The following is a 22,974-nucleotide window of genomic DNA, read 5'->3' on the forward strand; positions in this document are numbered from 1 at the left end:
CTTCTTTGCTTTACGCCATTTACACATGGTTTCGTAGGAACAGTCTATTTTCTGATGCGGGGGAGGGAACCTGGAGTTGCCTAACGGTGACTCTCGACAGAAACTGTCCTTGAGGGCGGGAGTGTGTCTTTCTGGATGGCCACCATCTCCAGGACTGAGCCCAGGCCTGGTGCACAGAAGCCAGATGCAGAGGTCCTGAGTGGAAGACTAACTGGACAGCTGATTGGCCTTTTGGGCCTTCCCTTCTAGGTTGAGCCCAATTCCTTCCAGGGCTTATTATCAATTTCCTGCTCTCTGGTGAGGTCTCCTTTCCTTGTCCTGAGGGACCAGTGTCACATCTGTCACTAGCTGGGTGTCCTTTTAAGGGTTTAACAATGGCCAACTACAGTAGGAAAGCATCTGTTGTGCACTACTGACACTAAAAACTCCTGGAAAACCCTGTGTTTTTAGTGCCAAATAAAGTGTGTGTAGATTCTCTTTGGGTCTGAGTGAGACTGTCTGAGGTGAAGGGAGCCCCGGATGTTGCATTGTGAGGAGCGTGGGGCCCAGTTCACCGGGGCTGCAGCAGGGGGTTAATATCTGTGGAAAGATGTGGTGACCAGGCCTTGGGAGTGCTCGCAGCAAAGGAGAGAGGAGGCTCCTTTTCTTAATAGACTGGGGTGAAAGAAGGTGACTGGACACCAATCACTCAACCCACGGGGCCATGGTCTCTCTCATTTAAAATAAGGCTAATAATCATCTCTGCTTTAAGTAAGAGAAAGGAGAGGGTTGTGGATTCATCCATTTATCCAAGTTTTTCTGCAAAACAACAACACAACCGCACCCCCACCGCAGGGCCGGCTTTGTTCTCTCTCTTCCCACCATAAGTATTTCTGGAGTTTCCCACACGCTTGCACTGTACTCAGTGCTGGGTGAACCCAAACTCTGGCTCTCACGGAGCTTGCGGCTTAGCTGGGAAGGGAGATAAAATAAATGAGTGGCCATTATGTATGTTAGACAGCGACAAGAGCCATAGAGAATAGTAAAATGAGCTGCAAGGAGAGATTTTGAGAGGCTTTGCAAGCCGCACTAGGAACTCTGGATGCTGCCCTAAGTGTGATGGGGCCCCTGGAGCGTGTGAGCCGAGTGATGACATCCCACCTCATTCCTCTCCGTGTCTCTGAAACATGGAACATAACATATTATTACCTTGAGACCATTTGTGAGGAGACAGAATGTGAAAAGCATTTTGACTTTTCAAAACTCTCAAAAAGCATCATGACATTTCAGGGCCCATGGGTGTCTGTTAGCAATTAGCAACTGGGTAGATTATGCTTCTATTGTCACTTCTGTCATCGTATTTGTTTAACTTGTGGTGGCTCTAGACATATTTGCGCTACTTTCGCCCACTTTTCACTTTTGAATAATACTAATCTCAGGGACAAAGCAGTAAAACTTAGCACACTCCAGCACTCCTAGCTCACAGGACACTATGAGAATGTGCTTCCTGCTGGGCTCCCTTTCTTTGGAGCATTTCTTTTGTTCTGCTGTGGCTCTCCTTCAGTCTCCCACCCTAATTACCAGTGTTCCAGGGACCACAGTGTGGCAGGCTCCTGTCTCTCCGCTTACTCCCCTGGGGAACACATCCTCTCTCCTGACTAACCCTACCCGTCATCTCTATGTGAAGGGGGCTGGATACACTACACAGATTTCATCTCTCATCTGAAGTCTTTTTTGATTTGAAAATGTCTAAGGGACAAAGTCTCAAATGTGAATCTAAATGGATTTTCACCAAGTCATTTGATTGTGAATAAGACATTTTATTATAAAGGATATTCTTGGACTAGGTAAAACATATTACTAAGTGACTGATTTATAAAGTTTATTCTCACTTTCATACTTTAGGATGCAAACGGAATCACTTTTTCACTCTCTTCTGCAGGTTAGATCCCCATTCTGCCAGGCTTCAAGGTGAAACCTGAAAGTGGGTGGGGCTTCTCCCTTTCCTTGAACATCTGCTCTAATCCAGCACCAGTGTCTATTGTTTCCCTCTCTGCCCCATCTCTCAAATTTGCCCTTTCTTGTTTAAGCTCTTGGCAGAAACTGGGTTGGGTCTTCATCCCTCTGTAAAGCCCTTCTGCCAAGCTGCCCTGCCTTCAGCTCACTGTCCGTCTAACCACAGCTGATGGCATCTATACTCGAGTTTTATAATTGATTCACCAGTTCAAACCCGGGTTGTTCAAGGGTCAACTCCACAGTTGGCAATCTGAGTTTTTGGAGGGTGGACTATAATTATACATAGATTTTTGATGGTGTAGGAGGTCAGCACCCCAACCTCCACATTGTTTAGGGTCAACTGTCATCACTTTGATCCTCAGCTTCATTATGCCCCAACCCCAAGCATATATGGGGCTCCCTACCACATTAAATCAAAATCCCCCACCTGGTTTCCACAGACCCACATATCTATTCAACTTCGGTTCTTGCCACCCCAAACACTATTACTCTAGTCCAGTTTGCTTTCCCCTAACCTGTACCTGCACTTGGCATAATCATACTTGCTTCTTATACATTAGCTTGTTCTAAATGCCGTCTCTCCTTCCACCTGCTTAGCTAAAGCCTATTCTGTTCAGGTCTCTTTCATGAAGTCATCTGTGATTACTCCAGCTTTCATTGGTCTCTCCAATGTGCTTGGGGCCAATGCTATAAACAACAGTTTAATGCTTGACAATAGCTTCTACAATAGCTAAACATACATTGAGTGCTTACTGTCAGGCACCGTGCTAAGTGCTTTATTCATAGGAGGTTGATATTAATAACAGTCCTGTTCTATAGATGAGAAAACTGAACACACAGAGAGAAAATGATATGTCAAAGGACAGGTGGAAATGGTGGAGCAGGGTTTTGAAAAAAAAAACAAACCACATGTTTTTATTGATTTCAGAGAGAGGAAAGGAGAGGAAGAGACAGAAACATTGATCGGCTGCCTCCTGCACTTCCCCTACTGGGGATTGAGCCAGGCAACCCAAGCATGTGCCCTGATCAGGAATAGAACCGGCGATCTCCTGGTGCATGGGGCGATGCTCAACCAACTGAGCCACAGCAGCCTTGTTTATTTAATACCTCTTAATTTGGTGGAATTTTCAAAATTGTATCAGCTGCAGAGATAGACTGATTTTCCCCCCAACACCTAATTTACTATAATTCTAGATTTACTATAATTCTAGATTTCCTTCCTTTGTTTTAAACCAAGGAAGTCTGGCTCCAGAGCCCAAGCGCTTAAACATGATCCACTATGCTGTCATTCCTATGTCTCCAACATGCCTTTCTACTAGTTCTACATGTGTTATTTTTTTATCTCTTTAAATAGAATGGAGGTCCTTTGAGGTTGGAGACCATGTTTTACACTTATGTTCCTCCACAGTACTTTGCTTGAGGCTGGTTAAACCACAAATGCTCAATAGATGCTTTTACTGGCTGAAGGGTCAACACAGTGATGTATCTAACACTCTGATGGCCAAAGAAATTCTCTTCCTTTATACTGATTTAATCAAATGGAACAAAGAAAAGAACGACAACACAGCAGTGTAACAAACTAATAATTGCACTCCAGGACAGTCTGACTGACAGGTGAAAACAGGATGACCAGCTAAATTCATTAGGTCAAGATGGCTTATCACAGGCCCCAGGCGCTGCATTCCAGTTAATGAAGGTCCTCTGTCCCCAGTGACCAGGCAATCTGCTTTTTTCTGCCTCAAATAGAAACAGTTCTCACTTGAACGGTTACTTGCCATATTTTACGTACCTTCTTACATTAAGATGATGCCAGTGGCATTTCGAAAGCCCAAAGGAGGATGGCAGAGACTTCTGCTCCCATGTCTGGCTCCTGCACTAAGTGTGTGTAAACTGGCCAGGGAACAGGGCTCCCTGATGAATGCTCTTCAGTGGCCATGCAAAGAGGTCCACCTGTGGGCTGAGCTGGGTGAGGGGTGGTTAGTAGAAGGTTTGAGGTAGTCATTTAGGAAAGGAGCTTCTGGCAGATCTGGGCTTGTACACTGGATTTTCTGGGTGACCATTTAAAACCCCCCTCAGTCTCAGTCTTCTTATTTGTAAATCAGGGATGGTGATAACCTCATAAGGTTGTGGTGAGAATAATAAATAACGTGAGGGGCTCAGCACAGCACATGGCGCCTTATAATAGCTAAATAAATGTCAGATATATTTTCTTTGGATAGTAGTGCAAAGGCTCTCCAAACTTCAAGACAGGGAAAGAGGAAGAAGAAAACCCAGTAAAGGCATCAAGCAGTCACTGAGAACGTACTGAGTGTCCAGTTAGGCCTCATTGCAGTGGGAGGGACCTGAGAAAACCAAGTAGAGGTCACCTCCTACCCTAGGACTTTCCAGGCAGCTGGGGAGACCAAGCTCACGAGCAAATCAAACAGAGAGCTAACTGTGGTGCTGGCTTTAGGAAGGAGAGAGCTCAGGAGGGTGGGGGAAGAGGAACTGCACAGGGCATGGGGCCCTGGGGAGAGGTGGCCACACAGAAAAGCTGTAGTGTGACCCATGGTTCTCTCTGGCGGAGTCTCAGGGCAGGGGCCCACCTCACCCTACAGGCTCTTGCTGGAAAGCTAGGCTGTTAAGCCTTTTTTCTTTTGTCCTGGTGACCAGGCCAATTCCATAGCCCTGTCTCAGAAAATATCCCCTCTGGCTAGAAAACTGAGCCAAGGTGGGGAAGGCAAAGCCAGCACAGAATCACAAAACGTAAATCCTTCCTACAGAGAATACAAGTGGTGCCTGCACAGCATGTCCAAGGAGGAGAGGCATCCGCTTCAATAAGACACTAGTTCTTCGAGCCAAAGACCCATCCAGAGCCCTCTTTAATTATGAAGCCACAAACTGCAAATTATTATATTCAGTATTAAATAATGTGCAGTACTTCAACCTGAAAGTTATCCTGGGGAATAAAGGAAAAGAAATCACAAACTGCGCTAATAACAGGAAGCTGATTACAAGGGGAAGTGGAGGTGACAAGGCAGGACAAGGTGTCCTGGGAAAGAGGGGAAATCAAAGCCGACTGGCCGGGAACTTTGTGGATATTAAAAAACACACACAACGATTTCAAACCCAATAAAACCTGGCAAGGCAAAGCTCAGGATTTTCACACGAGCCAAAGAAATAACTTTCACATTTTTCAACGTGTCCAGCGTAATACAACTGGGTGTCTTCTATTGTTCCTGGTGCCACATTCTGCTGAAACTTCTACTCTAAGTTCATAAGGTTTTAGCATCATGTTTTAAAAATAAAGATAAATGACAAGTAAATGGTACCACCTGAGTGAGATGATATTCCATGTGAAACGCATGACAGTGAGCAGTGTCTGAGAGGAAAGGAGACAGGGCGTGAGGAGGAGTGCTGTCCCACCAGGGATGGGGCGGAGGTGCCATCCCACCAGGGATGGGGCAGAGGAGGGGCAGGCTTGGCCTAGGACAACAAGAACCAAGGACCAGGGGCATGGCCTGAGCACAGTGTGAAGACAAAGGTTGATTAGCGAGCGTGGGTCCAGTCTGGTGTTGCTGAATTCGCAGAAGAAACATTCAGGCTAAGGGGGGTGAGCCAAGTCCCAAGGGGAGCCCCAGATTGAGGACCAGACAGAAAAGGGATGTAAGGTCCATCTGTGGGTATTGAAAACCTAATCAGGACAACCAGAGGACAGAGGGGAGCAAACCCAGCACCAGGGAGAATGGGGGATGAGGCTGGTGTCCAGGCACCGTCCTGGCATCTTGCTCAAGTTGAGGAAGGACAGGCAGGAAGGTGACCTGTGGAGGGGCAGGACAGCCCTGCATGGAGGAAAACAGAAAGGCTGTGGTTTTCCTCTGTGATGAAGCCAGAAGGACAGGGGAATGCCCTGGACTCTTTGCCTTTCCCCATCGCTTTCCTCTCAGTGGTGACCAGTGACAACCCAGGATGACCCTCTCTGGCAACACAAAAGTAAAGAACAAAATTAGTGAGCATCTCCTGACATCATGGGTGTTTGGTCCCTTTGCTCTCAGAAGGAAACCCAAGAAACACCAAGGGGACTTTCCCTAAAGTGCAGACTATGTTGGGGGCTTGTTTAAGTGGTTGCCTTGGTGAGATTAAGGAGGAACCCTGCTTGCTATTCTGGAACACCAATGCTCTGATTAATTCCAATTACCGTTCTATCTTTCCAAGGGCCAAAAGGGAAGCAATAGTATGATAAAAATTCTGATTCACAGCCCCAGTAGGACAAGCACTAACTGTGGACTTTCATCCAGGACAAGGGGCAGGAGAGCTGTATGCAGACTCCACGTGCTGCTGTTCAGGGAGGTGAGAACTCAGACCTAAGCAGTAAATGGATGTTTGTGATGTAGCTCAACATAGAAATTATTCCAAGCATCCAGCCACCCTGGAAAGGACGGTGGGCCTGGGTCAATCTGACATCATGGCACAAGATATGCTAGGCAGCAGGAAAGAACTGGGGTCAGGGTACTGCCTGGAACAGCTGGTGGTCGGACTGAGGGCTCGACTGGGAGTAAGGAAGGCGGGGAAGGAAGAGGGAGTACACAGACGACAGTAGCCACTTTGAGGTTGCCTTTCCAACCCCCCTGCCCCAGTGCCCGTGCTGTTGGGGAGACCGGTGAGATGCTACGGTGCCGCCTCCTTTGGCTGGAAGAAACAGAGGCTTCAAAATGTGGGCCAGTTTTCCTGTGCACAGCCTGCCCCCGGCTATCCAGACGACGCAAAGGCAGGAGTTCCTTTTGTAGCAAAGCAAGAGGAGGAGGCCAAGTGACATTTTTGATGTTGGATGGCAGTCTGCAGCTCCTATTTACACACTTTAAAATCACAGAGGGTGACCATCTGCTTCCTTCTTGCTGCTTACTAAGAAATGTGGGACGTGGGATGCAGAGACCAAAGACTTGCTCTTGACCGTTTAGAAACCACCACCAAACTGCTCTGCTCCAGACAGTACAAAGGAGAAGGTGCCCCCATGGAACAGGGGGCGTGTGATAAAGAGGGGAGGTATTCAGACGAGAGGCTCCCAGTGCCCAGGGGCTTACGCCAGTCCCATTGGTGTCCTCTGGGCAGAGTCAGGGAGCGGCCCCACTATGGGAGTGGAAGAAATGAGCCCACCCCTCCCCCACAACAGTTTCAATCTTAAAAGAGAGATGGGTAGGCAAGGGTGAGTTGAAGTCCCTTTCTTTTCATTTTACTCTTTGGCTTTCCCCACGTCCTTTCTGCGCTGGAAATGGATGGTCTGCACTGTCCACGCCCCCTCCCTGCAGCCTGACCCCTACCCCTGAGGTTAACCTGGCCCTGCAGCTCGGCTGAGGCTCAGCAGATACACAAAGCGTCCCTCCCTCGAAATGCCTGTGGAAGCCAGGGCTGTAAGCGGCAGAATACAAATGAAGGCGCATTTCTCCCTAGCGGCAGAAGTATACTAAACCCAGATCTGGGAGGATTGATGAGAACCAGGCTCTGTTCAGGCTGCAACCAGTCCGTTCAGCAGGAATGATGGCTCCAACCCGGCCACCAGCAGGCGTTCTGCGGGACCCCTGGCTCTCACCAGACAGCCCCTGGGGACCTATGTGTGGTCAGTTCAAACAAACGAGTTTCCTGCTCAGTACTTAAAACAATGGCTGCATTGGAAAGGGTTTGCTTGTTGTTAAAGGATGGTTCGCTTCTTTAGCATGGGAAGAATTAGATTAAATTCAACAATTAACCCCCTCCCCCTCCCCCTTCCCTGACATTTGCTGTTCAGGTCACAGCACACTGTGTGGGAATTGCGATGCTGTTACTGACAGAACAAGAAACGCATGTGCAGCCGGGGCAGAGGGAGGGCATCTCGTGGCGAGATCAGCCTTGATCTGCCACCGGATTACAGGGGCCTCAGAAGAGGCTGATTAATAATTCTGCAGGAGCCCTTGAGCTGGGAAGCTGGCGTTTGGAGTCTGATAATCCCCAGTCGTAGTAACACAAAGGAAGGACGAGAACTGAATTCGCAGCTCTGAATTGTGAAATTCAACATATGAAAGAAATAGGGACCGCTTCTTCCCGACTGTGTTTGTCAACCTAGCTGCCTGCTTGTTTGTGTTAAATGGCTACTGTGCTTTTTGAATCCAAAATCTGATTATATTTAATTAGTACAGGCATCTGGGATTTCTAATACACAAAGAGTTATTAAAGTAACAAATCTTTCTAAAATATGTTCTCCATGAAAGAATGTGTTAATTTATGCAGTAACAATTTTTTAACATGAAATAATTAACATGAAACTGCAACAATTAAGAATTCTTCGCAGTCCAATTTATACGTGAATTTTCCTCCAGATAATAATCTGTTCAACTTAAACCCTCAATACTGAAAGCATTTGAACAGCATTTTTTTTTCTATTTCATACACAAACTAAACTTACAGCAGGTCTTATACAAAGTCCTGAATGCCTGTTTCTAGGTATATTCTGAAGATCCAGTGATTAAATTGCCTTGACATTTGCTTCCTCAGCAATGATCTTGTCCTTAACTTAGGCCTTAAAATAACCCCAAACAAACCCAAGACAGAGAGCAGCTCTATGTTTCTGTCTTTGTGATGATTCGAGTCAGGAGAGGAGAGGGTTAAACAGGCAGGTCCTCTAAGTGAAAGATCTTGGTGGGAGCCCCTAGGAAAGACCAGGGAGGCGTGTGCATGTGTGTGAGTGTGTGTGTATGACAGAGGGAGGATTGGCTGTCAAATAACAAAATAATACTTTTTCTCTTAAAAGACTGATTCTTTTTTATTGATTACCAATAGTCATTTTCTTAAAAAAATTTAGGTAAGAAAATAAAGATCCTTTTCAAGGAAAATATACAACAAATACAAAAACTTCAGGTTACAAGAATGGTTTTTGTATTCCACAATCCTCAAAGAGCTTTTAATTCTCACATTAACTACGTAAGGTAATTATTTTCAATCTTCATTTTACAGATGCTAAAATGAGGCTCAAAAAGGTTAAGTGATTTGCCTGGGGACAGCACACTTTTACATGACAGAGCTAGTTCAAACCGCACCTCCTAACCACACTGTCTCCCTTCAAAGCTATGCCCACACAATCTGCTGGGCAGCAGCTACAAATGCTAGGCTTGCTCTGTGACCTAACAATTCCACTCCTGTGAAAACACCCAGTTCATAGGAGGATGCACATCTACCACCCTGGCAGCTTAATTCACAACAGCCCCATATTAGAAATACCAGTAGGATGGATGGACTGATATATTTGTACCACGAAATACTACTCAGTAATGTAAAGGAAAGAACTACCGTTATGTGCACAACAGGGATGAATCTTACAGACGTAATGATGGGTAAGAAGCCAGACACCAAGGAGTATAGCACATGGTTCGTTTGTGTGAGGTTCAATTACAGGCGAAGCGAGAACAGCGCTACCCCTGGGGGGGTTACGGGCTGGAAGGGGGTGAGGAGGTCCTCTAGGGGGCCAGCGATTTCAGGGGCATATAAGATGTAAAAATTCACTGAGCTGTCCGCTTCAGATTTATTCATTTTACTGTTTGTATATTATAGTTCCAAAGAAATGTAAGTGTGCACAAAAGCAAGTCATTCTTATACATAAGCCAGGTCAATCTGAACTTGTCAGGTTTAAATTGATGTTTGGCAGCACCGAGCTTCCTGAAAGCTTATGAAGAAAAAAAGCAAGGGATTGTCAGGATTCTCCCGCTGCTTCCTGTCTGTCTGATGGCTGGAGGGGCTGTGAGCCTTGGGAAGTGCGGCTGGGTGACAGCTGCCCATGCTGGTGGCCACAGGGGACAGGGGTGGTTGGGTGTGTGAGGACAACGGGATGGACAGAAGATCGTGGTGGCCCTGGCACGACAGGGCTGGGTCACCTGTGGAGTGGCTCTGGGGTGAAAGCGCAGTGCTGGGGTGGGGCGTGGCTGGGAGCAGGCCTCACGGAGGGTGTAGCTAGCATGGGGTGAGATGCCATGGTCAGCTGAGCACAGTGACGTGGAGGGGAGGGCTGGATGGCGAGGACCCGTGACAATGGGCACCCGACTGGCCTCTCTGGGCTTCAACACCTCACTTGGATGTACTACCACAACCACCTCAAGCTCAGCAAACCCCAAACTCACCCTATTTCTCTGAAAATAAGATCTTCCCGACTCACTCATTTCTGTGGCTGGCAACTCCATTCTTATGACTACTTGCGTTTGGCTATTTGGGAATTATCTGTGATCCTCTCTCCCCCTGAACAGGGTCTGAGCCTTTCCATTCTGTCTACCATCCATTCTTGCATCTGTTTATTATCAAAAGACTTAGTCCTGTATGGGGCATAACGAGTATTTGTAGAAAATATGTGTTTTTACTGATTTCAGAGAGGAAGGGAGAGGGAGAGAGAGAAACGCCAATGATGAAAGTCATTGATCGGCTGCCTCCTGCACGCCCCCTACCGGGGATTGAGCCCGCAACCTGGGCATGTGCCCTGACCAAGAATTGAACCCTGACCTCCTGATTCATGGGTCGATGCTCAGCCACTGAGCCATGCTGGCTGGGCAACAAGAGTATTTTTATTTACCACTTGCTTTGTGCTGGACACTGTGCTAAATACTTTACATGTATTGTTTTACTTAATATGTGCAAAAATGAAAACACAAAGCAGGTAAAATATATTACCATAAATAAGCAAACAGATGTGGCAAAGTTAACGAACTTATCCGAGGCTCCAGCTGACAGAGCTGGCCTCACGTCTGGTTCTACCTGACTTCAGCGATGCTCCTGTGTGTTCCTCCGCAAGCCTGCTCAAGGCCCCTGCGCAGCCTCAGGCTTCCTTATAGCAGCAGCTCCTTGCAAAGTCCCTTTCACACACGAGGCCTCAAAACTTAATGTTGGCATTACTTGGGGCCCCTGAATGGTCAGAATTTAGCACAGAGTTTAGACTAAAGGAGATCTAACTGCTGTAACTGTGGGAAATGTACAGGGAATGGAATGAGCAGCACCACATAACGTCCAGCCGCCTCTAGAATGCTGGTGACAGAGCATCACCTCACAGGCTCCAGCCTAATCTTGACCCCTTCCTGACATGGGGCTTCTGTTCACAGTCCAGTGGGGTGGGGGGTGGGGAGGAAAGGAACGCAGGAAGGGCTGTTTAACACAGGTCCACAACCCAGCTCTGCCTGTGCCCTGGGAAATGCCATCTCATCTGTCCAGGGGGGTGACAGACATCTCAGTGTGCCCTTTGACGGGAAGGTCACAACTGTGCTGAAAAACAACTGTCACTCATAGTCCTAAATACCTGTGTTGAGCATGTGCTTCCTAACACTGCCCACACTTCCATAATTGAGATGCTGCCTGGCTGTGGCCTGTAGAACCATAAAAGCCGACTGGCAAATGTTACCAGGCACACGGACCAGCTGTGTGAAGGAGCTGCTAAGCCCAGCAGAGACTTCAGTGCGCAGCACACATGCTGTCTGCAGAGCACACCAGCAGAGCACACCAGGCCCTTCCTGCCTGGCAAAGAGGCTAGGGCAGGGCAGACCCCTGGGAGGAACAGTGTGGACAACTGAGTTGTCCCAGGGCCGGAAAATGAAGGTTTTCCAACTCTCTCACACAAAAAACTTTTCCATAAACTAAAGGGAAAAAGGGACTTATGACTAATCTGAATTTTTAATTTTCCTTTCTTTTAATCACTGCCTGCATGAGTGGCAGTCAATATAGCCTAAGAGGCCAGATGCAATAGGGCCAGCCATACCCAGATTCAAATCTTGCCTCTGTCCTTTCAGTAGTTGTGTGACTTTGTACAAGTTACTTAACCTCTCTGAGTTTGTTTCTATTGTTTCCTTCCCACTGCTCATATTTTCCTGCTCAGGCCTGGTACTCGTAGGTATTCCATAAATGCCCCTGCTCCCTCCTTTCGAGACCTCTGTTGTAGCACAGCATTTTAAAAATTCTTGCAAATCCTGGGGCCCCACAGCCTCCACCCACCCCAGTTCAGTTCTCCAGTTCATTTACTTCTTAGTTATCTCTTTCCAGTCTCAGGCATGGATCTAAAGATACTTGTGAAAGGGGAGACCCAGAATTTCTACTTCTGGGAATTTACTGAAGAAACATGAAACACTAATTAGAAAGAATATACATATCCCTATGCTCATTGCAGCGTTATTCACAATAGCCAAGATCTGGAAACAGCCCAAGTGTCCATCAGTAGATGGGTGGATAAAGAAGCTGTGGGACATTTACACAATGGAATATTACTCTGCTGTAAAAAGGAAGAAAATTTTACCCTTTGGGACAGAATGGATGGACCTGGAGAACATATGCTAAGTGAAATAAGCCAGTCAGAGAAAGACAAGTACCATATGATTTCACTCATATGTGGAATTTAATGAACAAATGGAATTACCAAGCAAAACACAGAGTCATAGAGAGCAGGAAGACAGCTCTGGTGGTGGTGGTGGGGGGTGTTGGGAGGGGCAGTTGAGCAAAAAAGAAAAAAAAAGAGAGAACTCATGGACAACAGTGTGGTAACTGTGGCGGGGAGGGGGTGGGTGGAGGTAGAAGAGGGCATAGAGGGGAAAAAATAAATAAAATAAAATAAAATAATTTTAAAAGGAAGGGTGAGATACTCCTTTTGGAAATTTAGTGAAGGAAACACGATACAGAGGGTTTGAGGCCGATCCTTTGAAAGGCGTTGGGACAACATCTGGGAAAGTGGTGGTGGAGGTGAGGGGCCACCAGAAAGGCAATCAGGATATCTAACCAAAGAAAAGGTGGGACTCGAAGGCCAGGGCTGAGGTGGCTGTCCCACCCTGTTCCTCAGCAGCGCATGTGCTTGAGGAAAACCAGTGAGGGGCTCCTCACCCATCTTCCCGCTGGGTGCTCATCACCTGGGGCCACTGCCAGAGGGGTCTCTCACTCCATGGACTAAATAGCCAGGCCCTGTGAACAGCACCCCTGCCAGCACCTTTAGGCTTCTGGCCCTTAACCATCTCATTTGTGGACTGTTCAAGGCTGTTAACCATAACTTCTATAAAGTCCAAAGTCCAGGAGAAGGGGGGGAAACAAACCCTGAACCAATCCCTCCAGCAACAGGAAGGATACTTACAGGACCAAATACCAAGATCGACTCCATTCTTACCTCTTCCTAAATCAAATATTCATACCTCACAACCTTGGCCCACTCTGCTCTGCTCTCCTTTCCTCCCAGGTCTGTGAGGTGAGATCTGACAGGTTTGCCTCAGGGTAAACTCTTTCATTTAGGACCAGGTTTCAGACCCAGTGGCACTTCAGACCCTCGCAGCTCACCTTGACTCAAAATCACATCCACATTTTTCTCTGGACTGCCAGTGCCAACCAAAGCTGTCCGTGTGCCTCTGATTAGAGATACACATGCCATCTGGCCCTGTGCTGGTGTGTGAGTGTAATGCGTGGGCATGCTTGCTGTGTGGGCATTTGGCTCCAGGACAAGAACTGCCACATGTTGGGGAAATTCAAAAAGCCAAGCTGTCTGACCGACATGTAATTTTGCATTTGGACAGTGTCTGTACGAGCCAGGATTTTAGTTTAATGTTTTTCCTCATCACTGGAGACTGCTGAGAATGATAAAAGCAGGGAAAAATTGGCATGAAATGAAAGAACTGAAAAAGAAAGAAGAATAAGAATTTGGAGGTGGACTTTCTGAAATCCAGCAGAAGGCACCACCCTGGAATATATTCCAGTCACTGCTCAGCCTTGGTTAAATCAACACAATGAAGGTTACCCCTTTCTTCAGATACAGGCATTACATTCCACACTCGGAGCCTGAATTTAATTGCCAACAGCACATTTAACTGCACACCTTTCCCTGTTGAACGCTATGTGAAGATGTATGAGGACAGGAAACAACCTTGGGCATCCCCCCTGGTGTCTGGTGCTCTAAAAGCACCCGGCAGGCTGCCCCCCTGGAGTGGCTGCCAGTTGGGATATATTTTTTCTAGAGGCTAAGTCTACAAATCTTTAGAGAGGGTTGGGTGGAAGGAGATGATTAAAGGAGGTGATTTTCAAGAGACTGTTACCTTCTATCTTCCCTCTAAATCCCCTTTTTACTGTTCATCCTGCTCTGGACCCATCTGAACTCATCAATGGGCTCCTTTGACCTCTGGCTTCTAGTTGGGTTTGGCAGGAGGTCTGGAGGAGGGTTGAAGAGAGAGCTTGGGTGTAAATCATCCAGATCCACCCGGCTGCCTCTCTCTGATGAAAGGTGGCCTCTCAGCACAGCTGCGTCCCTAGCTCTGGTGCCCGAAACCCCCACCCCCCCTTGCCTTCAGGCCTCGGTCGGGTCCACTGCTGGTACAAGCTCTGGGATACCCATCATGCCCTGCTGGCTTTCCTAACTGGCCCATGCTTTGTAAATAACTCCTTTATTAAGTTACCCAACGAGCACGCCTTCTGCTTTCTGCTGAGACTCTGGTGGAGTGATAAGTTACCACTTTACTGATCTATTGGCCTTCCAGAACCCTCCTTCTCCAAAAGCAAAGTGTCCCAGGCCTGGACACAGTGAGAGGGCAGCACAAACTAGGAGGACCACACCAGTGAACACTCACTCATCAAAAAGAAACATCTCATCCATCTGTTGAAACCCACTGCAGTCTCCTGCTGGGTTGTCAGATTCCTGCCAGATCAGGAAGCAAAATATCCATCTGAAGAATGACATTTCAAATATTTTCCAAAGGAAGGAGTGGGAAGGAGGGAGGAGGGGCTGTGCAATTAAGGACTGTTTTCAAGGATGTGACCGCGAGCCATTGCCATCCCAGTGCCTACCTTGTCTGGCTGTGTACTCATTGTCTTCGATCAATCTGGCCAATCCAAAGTCAGCAATCTTGCATATTAGTCCATTCCCCACTAGGATGTTTGCCGACCGCAGATCTCTGTGGATGTAATTCATGCGCTCGATGTAAGCCATTCCTGCAGCAACCTGTGGGAGTTGAGGGACCAGAACGCGTCACGCCCTGGCTTGGTGTATTTACATGCTGTTATATCTCAGGCAGGAGGCAGGGACAGTGGGGCCTACCTGTGCTGCCATGTCCACCAGGTTCGGTAATTTCAGAGCTCTTCCTTCTCCGTCTTTTAAGAAATCAAGTAAACTTCCTATGAACAAAACATGAAACCATTTCAATTTACTACGAAAGATAAAAATTTCCAACAAAGGGCTACATTTGGTTTTCTTATTAGAAGTAATGAGGTAACTGAACTGAACAATGGCATCAATGCAAAAGAAAGGTTCATACCAAAAACACAGAAACTGCAGTGAAAGACAGCAGTTTTACCTTTTAAAAATAAACAATGGTGATGACATTTCCAAGGACAATGAAATTTTGATGAAACTAGAAGAAATGGGACTCGATTACCTTTTTGTCATAAAAAAGGACATGTGAAGGCTACGCCACTTAAATCTCATTCCCCAACCAGCCCCACGCAAAGAAGTGATGTGGGGAAATACCGCCCAGCCAAGTGGGTCCCAAAATGTGGTCCTGGGACCAGCGGGAACAGCATCCCTCGGGGAACTTGTCAGAAACGCAAACTCTCAGGTCCTATCCCAGATCTACCAAATCAGAAACCCTGGGGTTTAGGCCCAGAAACCTGTATTTTAAGAAGCCCTCTAGGTGATTCTGATACATAGTAAAGTTTGAGAACCACTGGCCTAGCATATTTATAGATTTTAAATCAAGAAAAATATCTGAAAGAAAAGTAAAAAAAGGGAAAAGAATAACTGAGGAATATAGGCTGGGGCAAGTAGCTCCCCATTAAATCTTGGCCAGTCAGGCCTCCGCGACCCTCTGTAAACAGCTGGAGCTGCAGTGCTGCTGTGATAACACAGCCCGAGAAGCTCAGAACTAGCACCAGGGCCAGGATAGTCATGTGCAGAGGCTGGAGGCTCATCATAGTCAAGGTGATTTTTTTCATGTTTTAATCACAAAGTTATTTACCAAATAAGCCCTGGATACAAAGGACAAACTATCTGCCAGGAAAAAATTCTGAATATATTTTAAAAGTACACGGAAAGGAAAAATTACACTGGCATCCTCTGATGTACAATACATTGCCTTTTAAGGACGGTTCTTGTTTGGTTCATCTATTTTTCCAAAACAAAGTGATCTTTGGCCTTATCCCCCAAAATATTGCTTTGATTAGCAGGCAGAGAGACAGAGCCACACACAGAGAATGAGAATAAAATGTGCTCCTTAAAAACATGTCTTTCTTCATCTAATGTTTAAGAAGAGAGATGAGAAAAAAAAAGATGTTAAAAAGATGGAGACTGAACTTAGCCCAGAGACCAGTGTCTGATATTAATTGTTCAGCCCTGCAAGAAGGAAATTTAACACAAGCAATGGGATTCGAAATAACAGCACACTGTCACAGCCCTCTACCACTGATCCTGAGAGGAACGTGTCCATTACGGAGAGGAGCCGAACCCGGCACGTGCAGCATACACAAGGGGGCAAACTCGAGGTCATGGTCTGGTTTAAAATGCTTTCACTAATGAGCACACGATTTGTGCTTCCTGATGGGCATGCGTGACTCATGCAGAAACCAGGAGAAAAGCAAGCAGGTAACTCCACTCCTCTCCTCGAAACAGCCCCTGCAGGTCACTGTGAGGTGAAGCCAGGAGAGCCTTGCCCACCTTTATTCATGTACTCGGTGACAATGTAGATGGGCTCCTCGGACACCACTGCGTACAGCTGGACCAGCTTGTCGTGCTTCAGCTTCTTCATGATCTGTGCTTCCTCGAGGAACGATTCCGGGGACATTGTGCCTGGTTTAAGTGTCTTTATGGCTACTTTTGTGTTTCCATTCCAGGTACCTGCAGGCATCCCACAATATTAAGTCAAATCAAAGGTCCTCTTTTTTTGGAAAAAAGGTTTTTAATCAATAGCTATTTGCATAAAGTTAGATTTTAAGTTGAGAATTTTAGTATAGTTTTTGTAAAACAAAGACAAATATAAGGACTCTGTCAAGTATTTTCAACAGAAAAAATGTGTTTACTTTTGGATATATTATGGTTTATAATTTAACTCTTATTTTTATATATACCACTTTTGTTTTCTGGCTCAGCCATGTGATTACATATTTGTAGCAAAAGTTCTGGACACTTCTTTATAAGAATAAAAGTCCAGAGGTTAGAACGAGCCTGATCATCCACTATCCATCCATTAGGCAATAGAGTGAGCATGCAAGAAAAGAGATTAAGTTCCATTTTATGGGGTATCCATTTAAAGAAATGGCAACACACTGAGGATGTCTGGAAATTACTGCTAGACTCTCAGTTGTCTGCAATGGGTGAGCTACTTGATTGAGTCCTTGAAGAGTTCATCTATAAGTAAGATGGTAATTATGCTGGTAAGCACAGGCAAGCTCACAGTCTCCTTGCCCATACTTCAACCAGGTAAGGAAAATTCCTCAGGCTTACTGATGGTCAGCCACAATAAGAGCAGTGACTTCTAGCAGCTAACCTTGAAAAATTAGACAAAAGCTAACAGGGAACAGAAATATTTAATCTTAACAAAATCTAGTAGGTTTAGAGGCAGGCCTGGTTTATGATCAATGGTTACCTCATCTGTAAAATACAGAAATGGAACTGGATTATCTTTTGAGTTTCTTTCAGCGCTCCAATTTTTTAAAAAGAGTAGGTTGTATGTGTATTCCATTATTAGTCCTATGACTTTGAATTAAAACTATTTATATGGGGAAAAATCTTCTAAATTAGATTACGTTATTTTTCTCTTTGGAAATGGCTAGGTAGATTAAGATTAATTTTTATATTTAATATAATTGATTTTAGAATTAAAAAATTCTGCAAATTGAAGCAACTTTTGTTACCCTGCTAAAAACATGGTTCATATAACTACAACATGCAACCTATAAAAATGTGAATTATGAAAGAACAAGTGGCGTAAAGGAGAATTCATCAAATCGTACAAAATACCTGACCACTAAATGTGAATGGGAAATTTGACAACTTGTAAGTGGTCTTTGCTACTTGAGTGTTGTTAGCACCCCAAAATTTTTACATAGAGATCTTTTTCTCTAATAACAACCCAGTTACATATGTTGGCATTCCATCTTGATCTTGAACTACCACAAAATGATGCTTTATGTTCAGTGGGAAACAAAATCTTAATAATATGTGTAATGATTTAAAGTTGATAATTAAAATGTTTGCAAATAAATTTTTGTATAGTGTCCAATTATTCCTAATTGTATTAGTGACTGAATTAAAATTCTTAGGACCCATAATTTTAATTATAAATTGGGCAGAGAGAGGAAAGAAAGGTCATATAAACATATTTTATAATACTTGAGTCAAAGTCCAGTGAGAGATGGATCTAACAATGTGGACTCTGAAAAACAGTAACAGTGATAATACTTATTAAGATAGCTTATACATACGCACATATGTGTATGAATGAATATCTATCTATTTCTATCTCTAACTCTGTATCTATGTAGTACTTACTCATTGCAGCTCTGTTCCAAGTGCTTTAGCTGTGTTAAACTTTTTAATGCAGACGACACCTAAATACCTACAGACACACATAACAACAGGTACTTATCTATATTATTTTTAATTGAATCTAAGGAAGGAAAGAGGAGGATTCCATAAGCAATAACATTGTCTTACTGACATGTTTTTGGGTGGGGCCTAAGGCCGTGGATTGTCTCTAAGCGGAGCTGCAATTACCCCAAAGGAAGTTATAAAAACAGAGGGGAGGGCCCAGTGCAGATGGCCCTATCAATGACATGACAACCAAATTAAGAACTATGTGTATCTACTGAGCATCTACTATGTGCATGGGCCTCTAGACATATTATCCCTTGTATTCCTCAAAACAGTCCTTAGGACTGTTTTCATTCCAGTTTTACAGATGAGGAAAATGAGGCTCCAAGAGGTTAAATAAGCCCTTTGCCCATGGTTAATCAGTTGGTAAAGACTGAGCAAAAAACACGGGCTCATTGAGCAAAAAAGCCCATGGTCTCCTCCTACAGTATCCCATCTATAGTAATCTTAGCTTCCCAGGTCTTAGAAAGAAGAAACCAGATTCCTATTGGACCTGTTTCCTACCCTCTGTGTGCCTTAATTAACCACGTGAGGTAGGAAAGAAGAGTACAGGAAAGTATTGCCATATTCCGAAAATCTGGATGGCCTGTACCAGTTATCCAGGTTAAATGTCTTGGTCCTAATGGCTGTTAATATGTTTTGTTTGAAACTGTTCCTTTAATTGGCTTTGAGATGCAGCCAAAACAAAATGTGCCCTCTGCCTTACCAAGCCACACTTCAGCGAAACACCCCTGACCCAGCTTCTTCTCCAGAAACAACGAATCACGTGCAACTTCCCAAGCATCTTTAGCCAATCCAGAAGTTTGTGGGGTACAACTCGATGCAATCACAGTTAAGTTAAAACATAAACCATCAGCTTTCTCTACAGGAAAGAGGATTAATAAAGAAAACACAGTCCTTATAATCCATAATCATGCATGCACTAGGAAAGATGGAAGGTGACTTGCCCGTGAGGGCGATACTGAGTTCACTGGACAAAAGTTTCCGTTGGAAATGAAGAGCAAGCCATTTGGTGCAGGCCGGGGCAATCTTTGTACTATTTATTGGTTTATGAATTGAGACCCATATAATTTGAGCCATCTTTTTTTCTAGAAATTTCAGAATTCCAAAATCAAAATCATTTGTTCCCACTGTTAGTAACTCAAACTTTCCTCCTGCTCATACAGTCTTTATAGTCACCTTCCATCTTTGATGTTTGAGACTTCCCAAATGAGGAAGCTAGTGATTATAAAATAATTGAGTCTTGGCATACCCATCCATACTTCCCCAAACTGCCCATTTCCCAGTCTCTTGATCAACTGCAGGGATTCTCGAGGGATTTCCCAGACATCTTTGGTTTTGACAGACAGATCGGTAAGCCTTGGCATCCCTTTGTGACAGGGAACTACTAGGCGGCAGCAGAGACCTGCGGCTCTCTCTGATGGAGCAGGGACAGTGGCAAGAGAGGGAGAGAAAAGCAGAACACGTGAAAAACAACAACGCTTGCAGGTGCACAAACCCAGCTAGCACACAGCATTACTCCAAACAGTACCACACTGGCAGAGAACTACACACATCTTGGAAGATTAGACGCCACACATTGAAACATGTTTATCGAAGGTAGAACACAGGACATCTGAAATTTGCACTACTCCATACTCAGGTATGATACACTCTATTCATATAAACAGACATAGACTGTTTTGGCTTCTGTACTCACTAAGTAAGGAAAACATTTTCAGCTCAATGTGCTAACAACATGTCTTCTGGAACCCTGAAAACACTTCCACTGTTTCCCAGAGGCACATTTGCACTACAGAATGTCAACATGATTGCCCTGCCCCCCCAAATATCAAGGGTTTGGGAGTATATGTAAAATGGTAACTTCAGAACAGGATCCTTCTACAGAACATTAGACTTACGGACTAGTAAGGATGGAGATTACACCTGGCAGGGAAAAAACAGGCCACATTTCTCTAGTGATTTCTCTGGCTTTTTAAGCGACTCCATCCTATAAGTCAAGTACTCCTGCCCTTTATTTCCTATTAAAAAATATAACAATCTTCACTGTATAATTTAGGAGTCTGAAAGAACAAAAACCCAAGGATGTGAAAGAACGTTATTTTCCATGAAAAAGAGAAAGGAGAGTAGTTATCCCCGCGAGGTGATTTGGAGGTGTTTTTTCATTCTCTCTCTCTCTCTTTTTAAAGAATATGCCTTCTAGAATCTAGCAGTGGTAAGGGGAAATTGCCTAAATGCCAAGTTAAACATCAGTCAGGTGAGAAAAGGTAACAAAAGACAGGAATCAGGGCAGTGGCAGAAGCTGCAGAGAGCCTGGCTGTGAGGTGGACAGAGCCCCGACTGCCCCACCGCCCCGTCCCGGGGCCCTCGGATCCGGGGAGGTAGAATGTAGCATTGTTGCCTTTTCTCCAGGAACCAGTACTTTTTTATTCCTCTCTTTTTGATAGAATTAGGTTCTGAGATGTTTAGGCAGGAAATTACTTATGTGTCCATATTTCAAAGGCACTTTATTGTGTGAGACAAAGGAGGGAAGAGGAAAAGCCAATATAAAAACAAATCTAACTTGAGATAAATTTTTTTTCAAGATTAAAAAAAGGTCCATTGCTTTTCCCATCCCTTCTCTCCTTCCAGCTTTATGATGTTATTAAGGTGCCCTTTTCTGACACAGTATTTTTAAGTCATCCAAACCCTGGGGGTCCTGCTGATGTTGGCTGTAATGCAATATATTTTGGCATTTGAAAAACCCTCACAACATACAGGCATTTTGAGTATATCATTTAAGCTTAGGGAGATATTCTGCTCCATTTCTCCAAAATATTTCATTAGAATCCACATAAACCAAAGTTCCCCAATGCCCTAATCAACAAATACTCCAAGTGTTGCTAATTTTTTCACTTGTTCATTAGTGCCCAGGATCGATTGATAGATAATACTTATTGCCATTTTCAAAAGACTGATTTTTTGGTTGCTAAACAATTACACATAGACATTTTTTTTTTTTAATGAATGTGCACAAAGCAATAATTGAGGTCAAGCTATGTACTCTTTTGGGGTACTGTCATTGTCCTGGAGAACAATGTAAAATTACATTTGCCACACAAAAAACTGCTGGGCTTAATGGGATCTATATCTATATCTGCACATGTATATCTAGATCCACCTGTGTATATGTATTATATAGTGGAATATACTTGCTCATCTAGGAAGGAAAACAATCATTTTAACACTGGCATATAGACCACATTCTTTAATAAAATGTACAACTCGCTCACCTAACCATCTAAGTGTACATTCTAGGAACAGCAGACTGCTGGTGACACCTGGGTGTTAGGATGGAGACTGATCTACTGTTTAAGAGTTTAACACAGCAGCTGTGGGTCACATAAGTCTAAGTCTAGTTAGGAAACAGAAGTATTGGTGGGGAAGGAGAACATGATAAATGGGTCGGAAAACTCATCTAGTCCTGAGAATGAAATGCACTGCAGTCACTCCTGCGAGAGCTGAGTGTAGGTGATGGTGGAAATACAACACCCCCTATAGGAGCCCTCATGTAAGTGCCCTCCCAGGGACTGCTCTTTCTCCCTCCCATGGTCTCTGAATTATATTCTGCAGGGGAACAGGGCAGATAACAACTTTTAAAGTTCAACCCACTGCTTTCCACTTGGGAAACTAGTCTGTTATAGAATCTTTTGATGGAACTTATAATTATGGTAGAAAAACATCAATTGAACCTGTTTAGCCACCTTGAGGGGCTAGCAAAGAAAACTACAGTTGACCCTTTAACAACATGGGGGTTAGGGGCTCTGCCCATCATGCTGTTGAAAATCCACATACAACTTTTGACTCCCCAAAAGCTCAACTACTAACGGTCTATTGTTAACTGGAAGCCTTACTGAACACATAAACAGTTGACTAATGCATATTTTGTATTATATGTATTATGTACTGTAATCTTACAATAAAGCAAGAGAAAAGAAAATGTTAAGAAAATCATAAGGAAAATACATTCACAGTACTGTATGTATTTATTGAAAAAATCCGCATAGAAGTGGACCTGCGCAGTTCAGACCTTGCTGGTCAAGGGTCAGCCACATTTTATAGTGACCTGGTATATATTTGTTGTACTTCTTCCCCTGCCTTTCCCCTTTCTTGCTCTGTGTCCACCCAATCCCTCCAGTATACAAATGGTTAGTCGCTGGTTAGAATGAAGATTACCTGAGTAATGTTGTACAAGCTGCTGAAGTGTTTCAAACTGGGCCCGGGTGGTTATATAGTATCCGCCATTGTCAAGTTTGCGAATTTTATAATGTTTGACATGGTCTCCTTTCATATCATCCCAATCACGGATGGAAAGTGAATAGGCACCTAGGAAATATGCAAAGTATTAGCAGCTCCAATCA

At 44.6% G+C, this 22,974-nt stretch overlaps 1 protein-coding gene across 5 annotated transcripts in view; it reads right to left on the bottom strand.

Moving 5' to 3' along the window:
- FYN (FYN proto-oncogene, Src family tyrosine kinase) overlaps positions 1 to 22,974 on the bottom strand; it is a 193,289-nt gene that overhangs the window by 18,081 nt on the left and 152,234 nt on the right. For all 5 annotated transcript variants that reach the window (XM_087817560.1, XM_087817559.1, XM_087817561.1 and 2 more), the window contains 5 exons: positions 22,790 to 22,939; positions 19,827 to 19,991; positions 16,640 to 16,819; positions 15,029 to 15,105; positions 14,779 to 14,932 (listed from right to left, as the gene is read on the bottom strand). In XM_087817560.1, the coding sequence (XP_087673686.1) occupies positions 14,779 to 14,932; positions 15,029 to 15,105; positions 16,640 to 16,819; positions 19,827 to 19,991; positions 22,790 to 22,939 (726 nt within the window). The remainder of the gene's footprint in view (positions 1 to 14,778; positions 14,933 to 15,028; positions 15,106 to 16,639; positions 16,820 to 19,826; positions 19,992 to 22,789; positions 22,940 to 22,974) is intronic.

Source organism: Miniopterus natalensis, chromosome 5, assembly GCF_054644295.1.
Source record: "Miniopterus natalensis isolate mMinNat1 chromosome 5, mMinNat1.hap1, whole genome shotgun sequence".
Classification (NCBI taxonomy): domain Eukaryota; kingdom Metazoa; phylum Chordata; class Mammalia; order Chiroptera; family Miniopteridae; genus Miniopterus; species Miniopterus natalensis.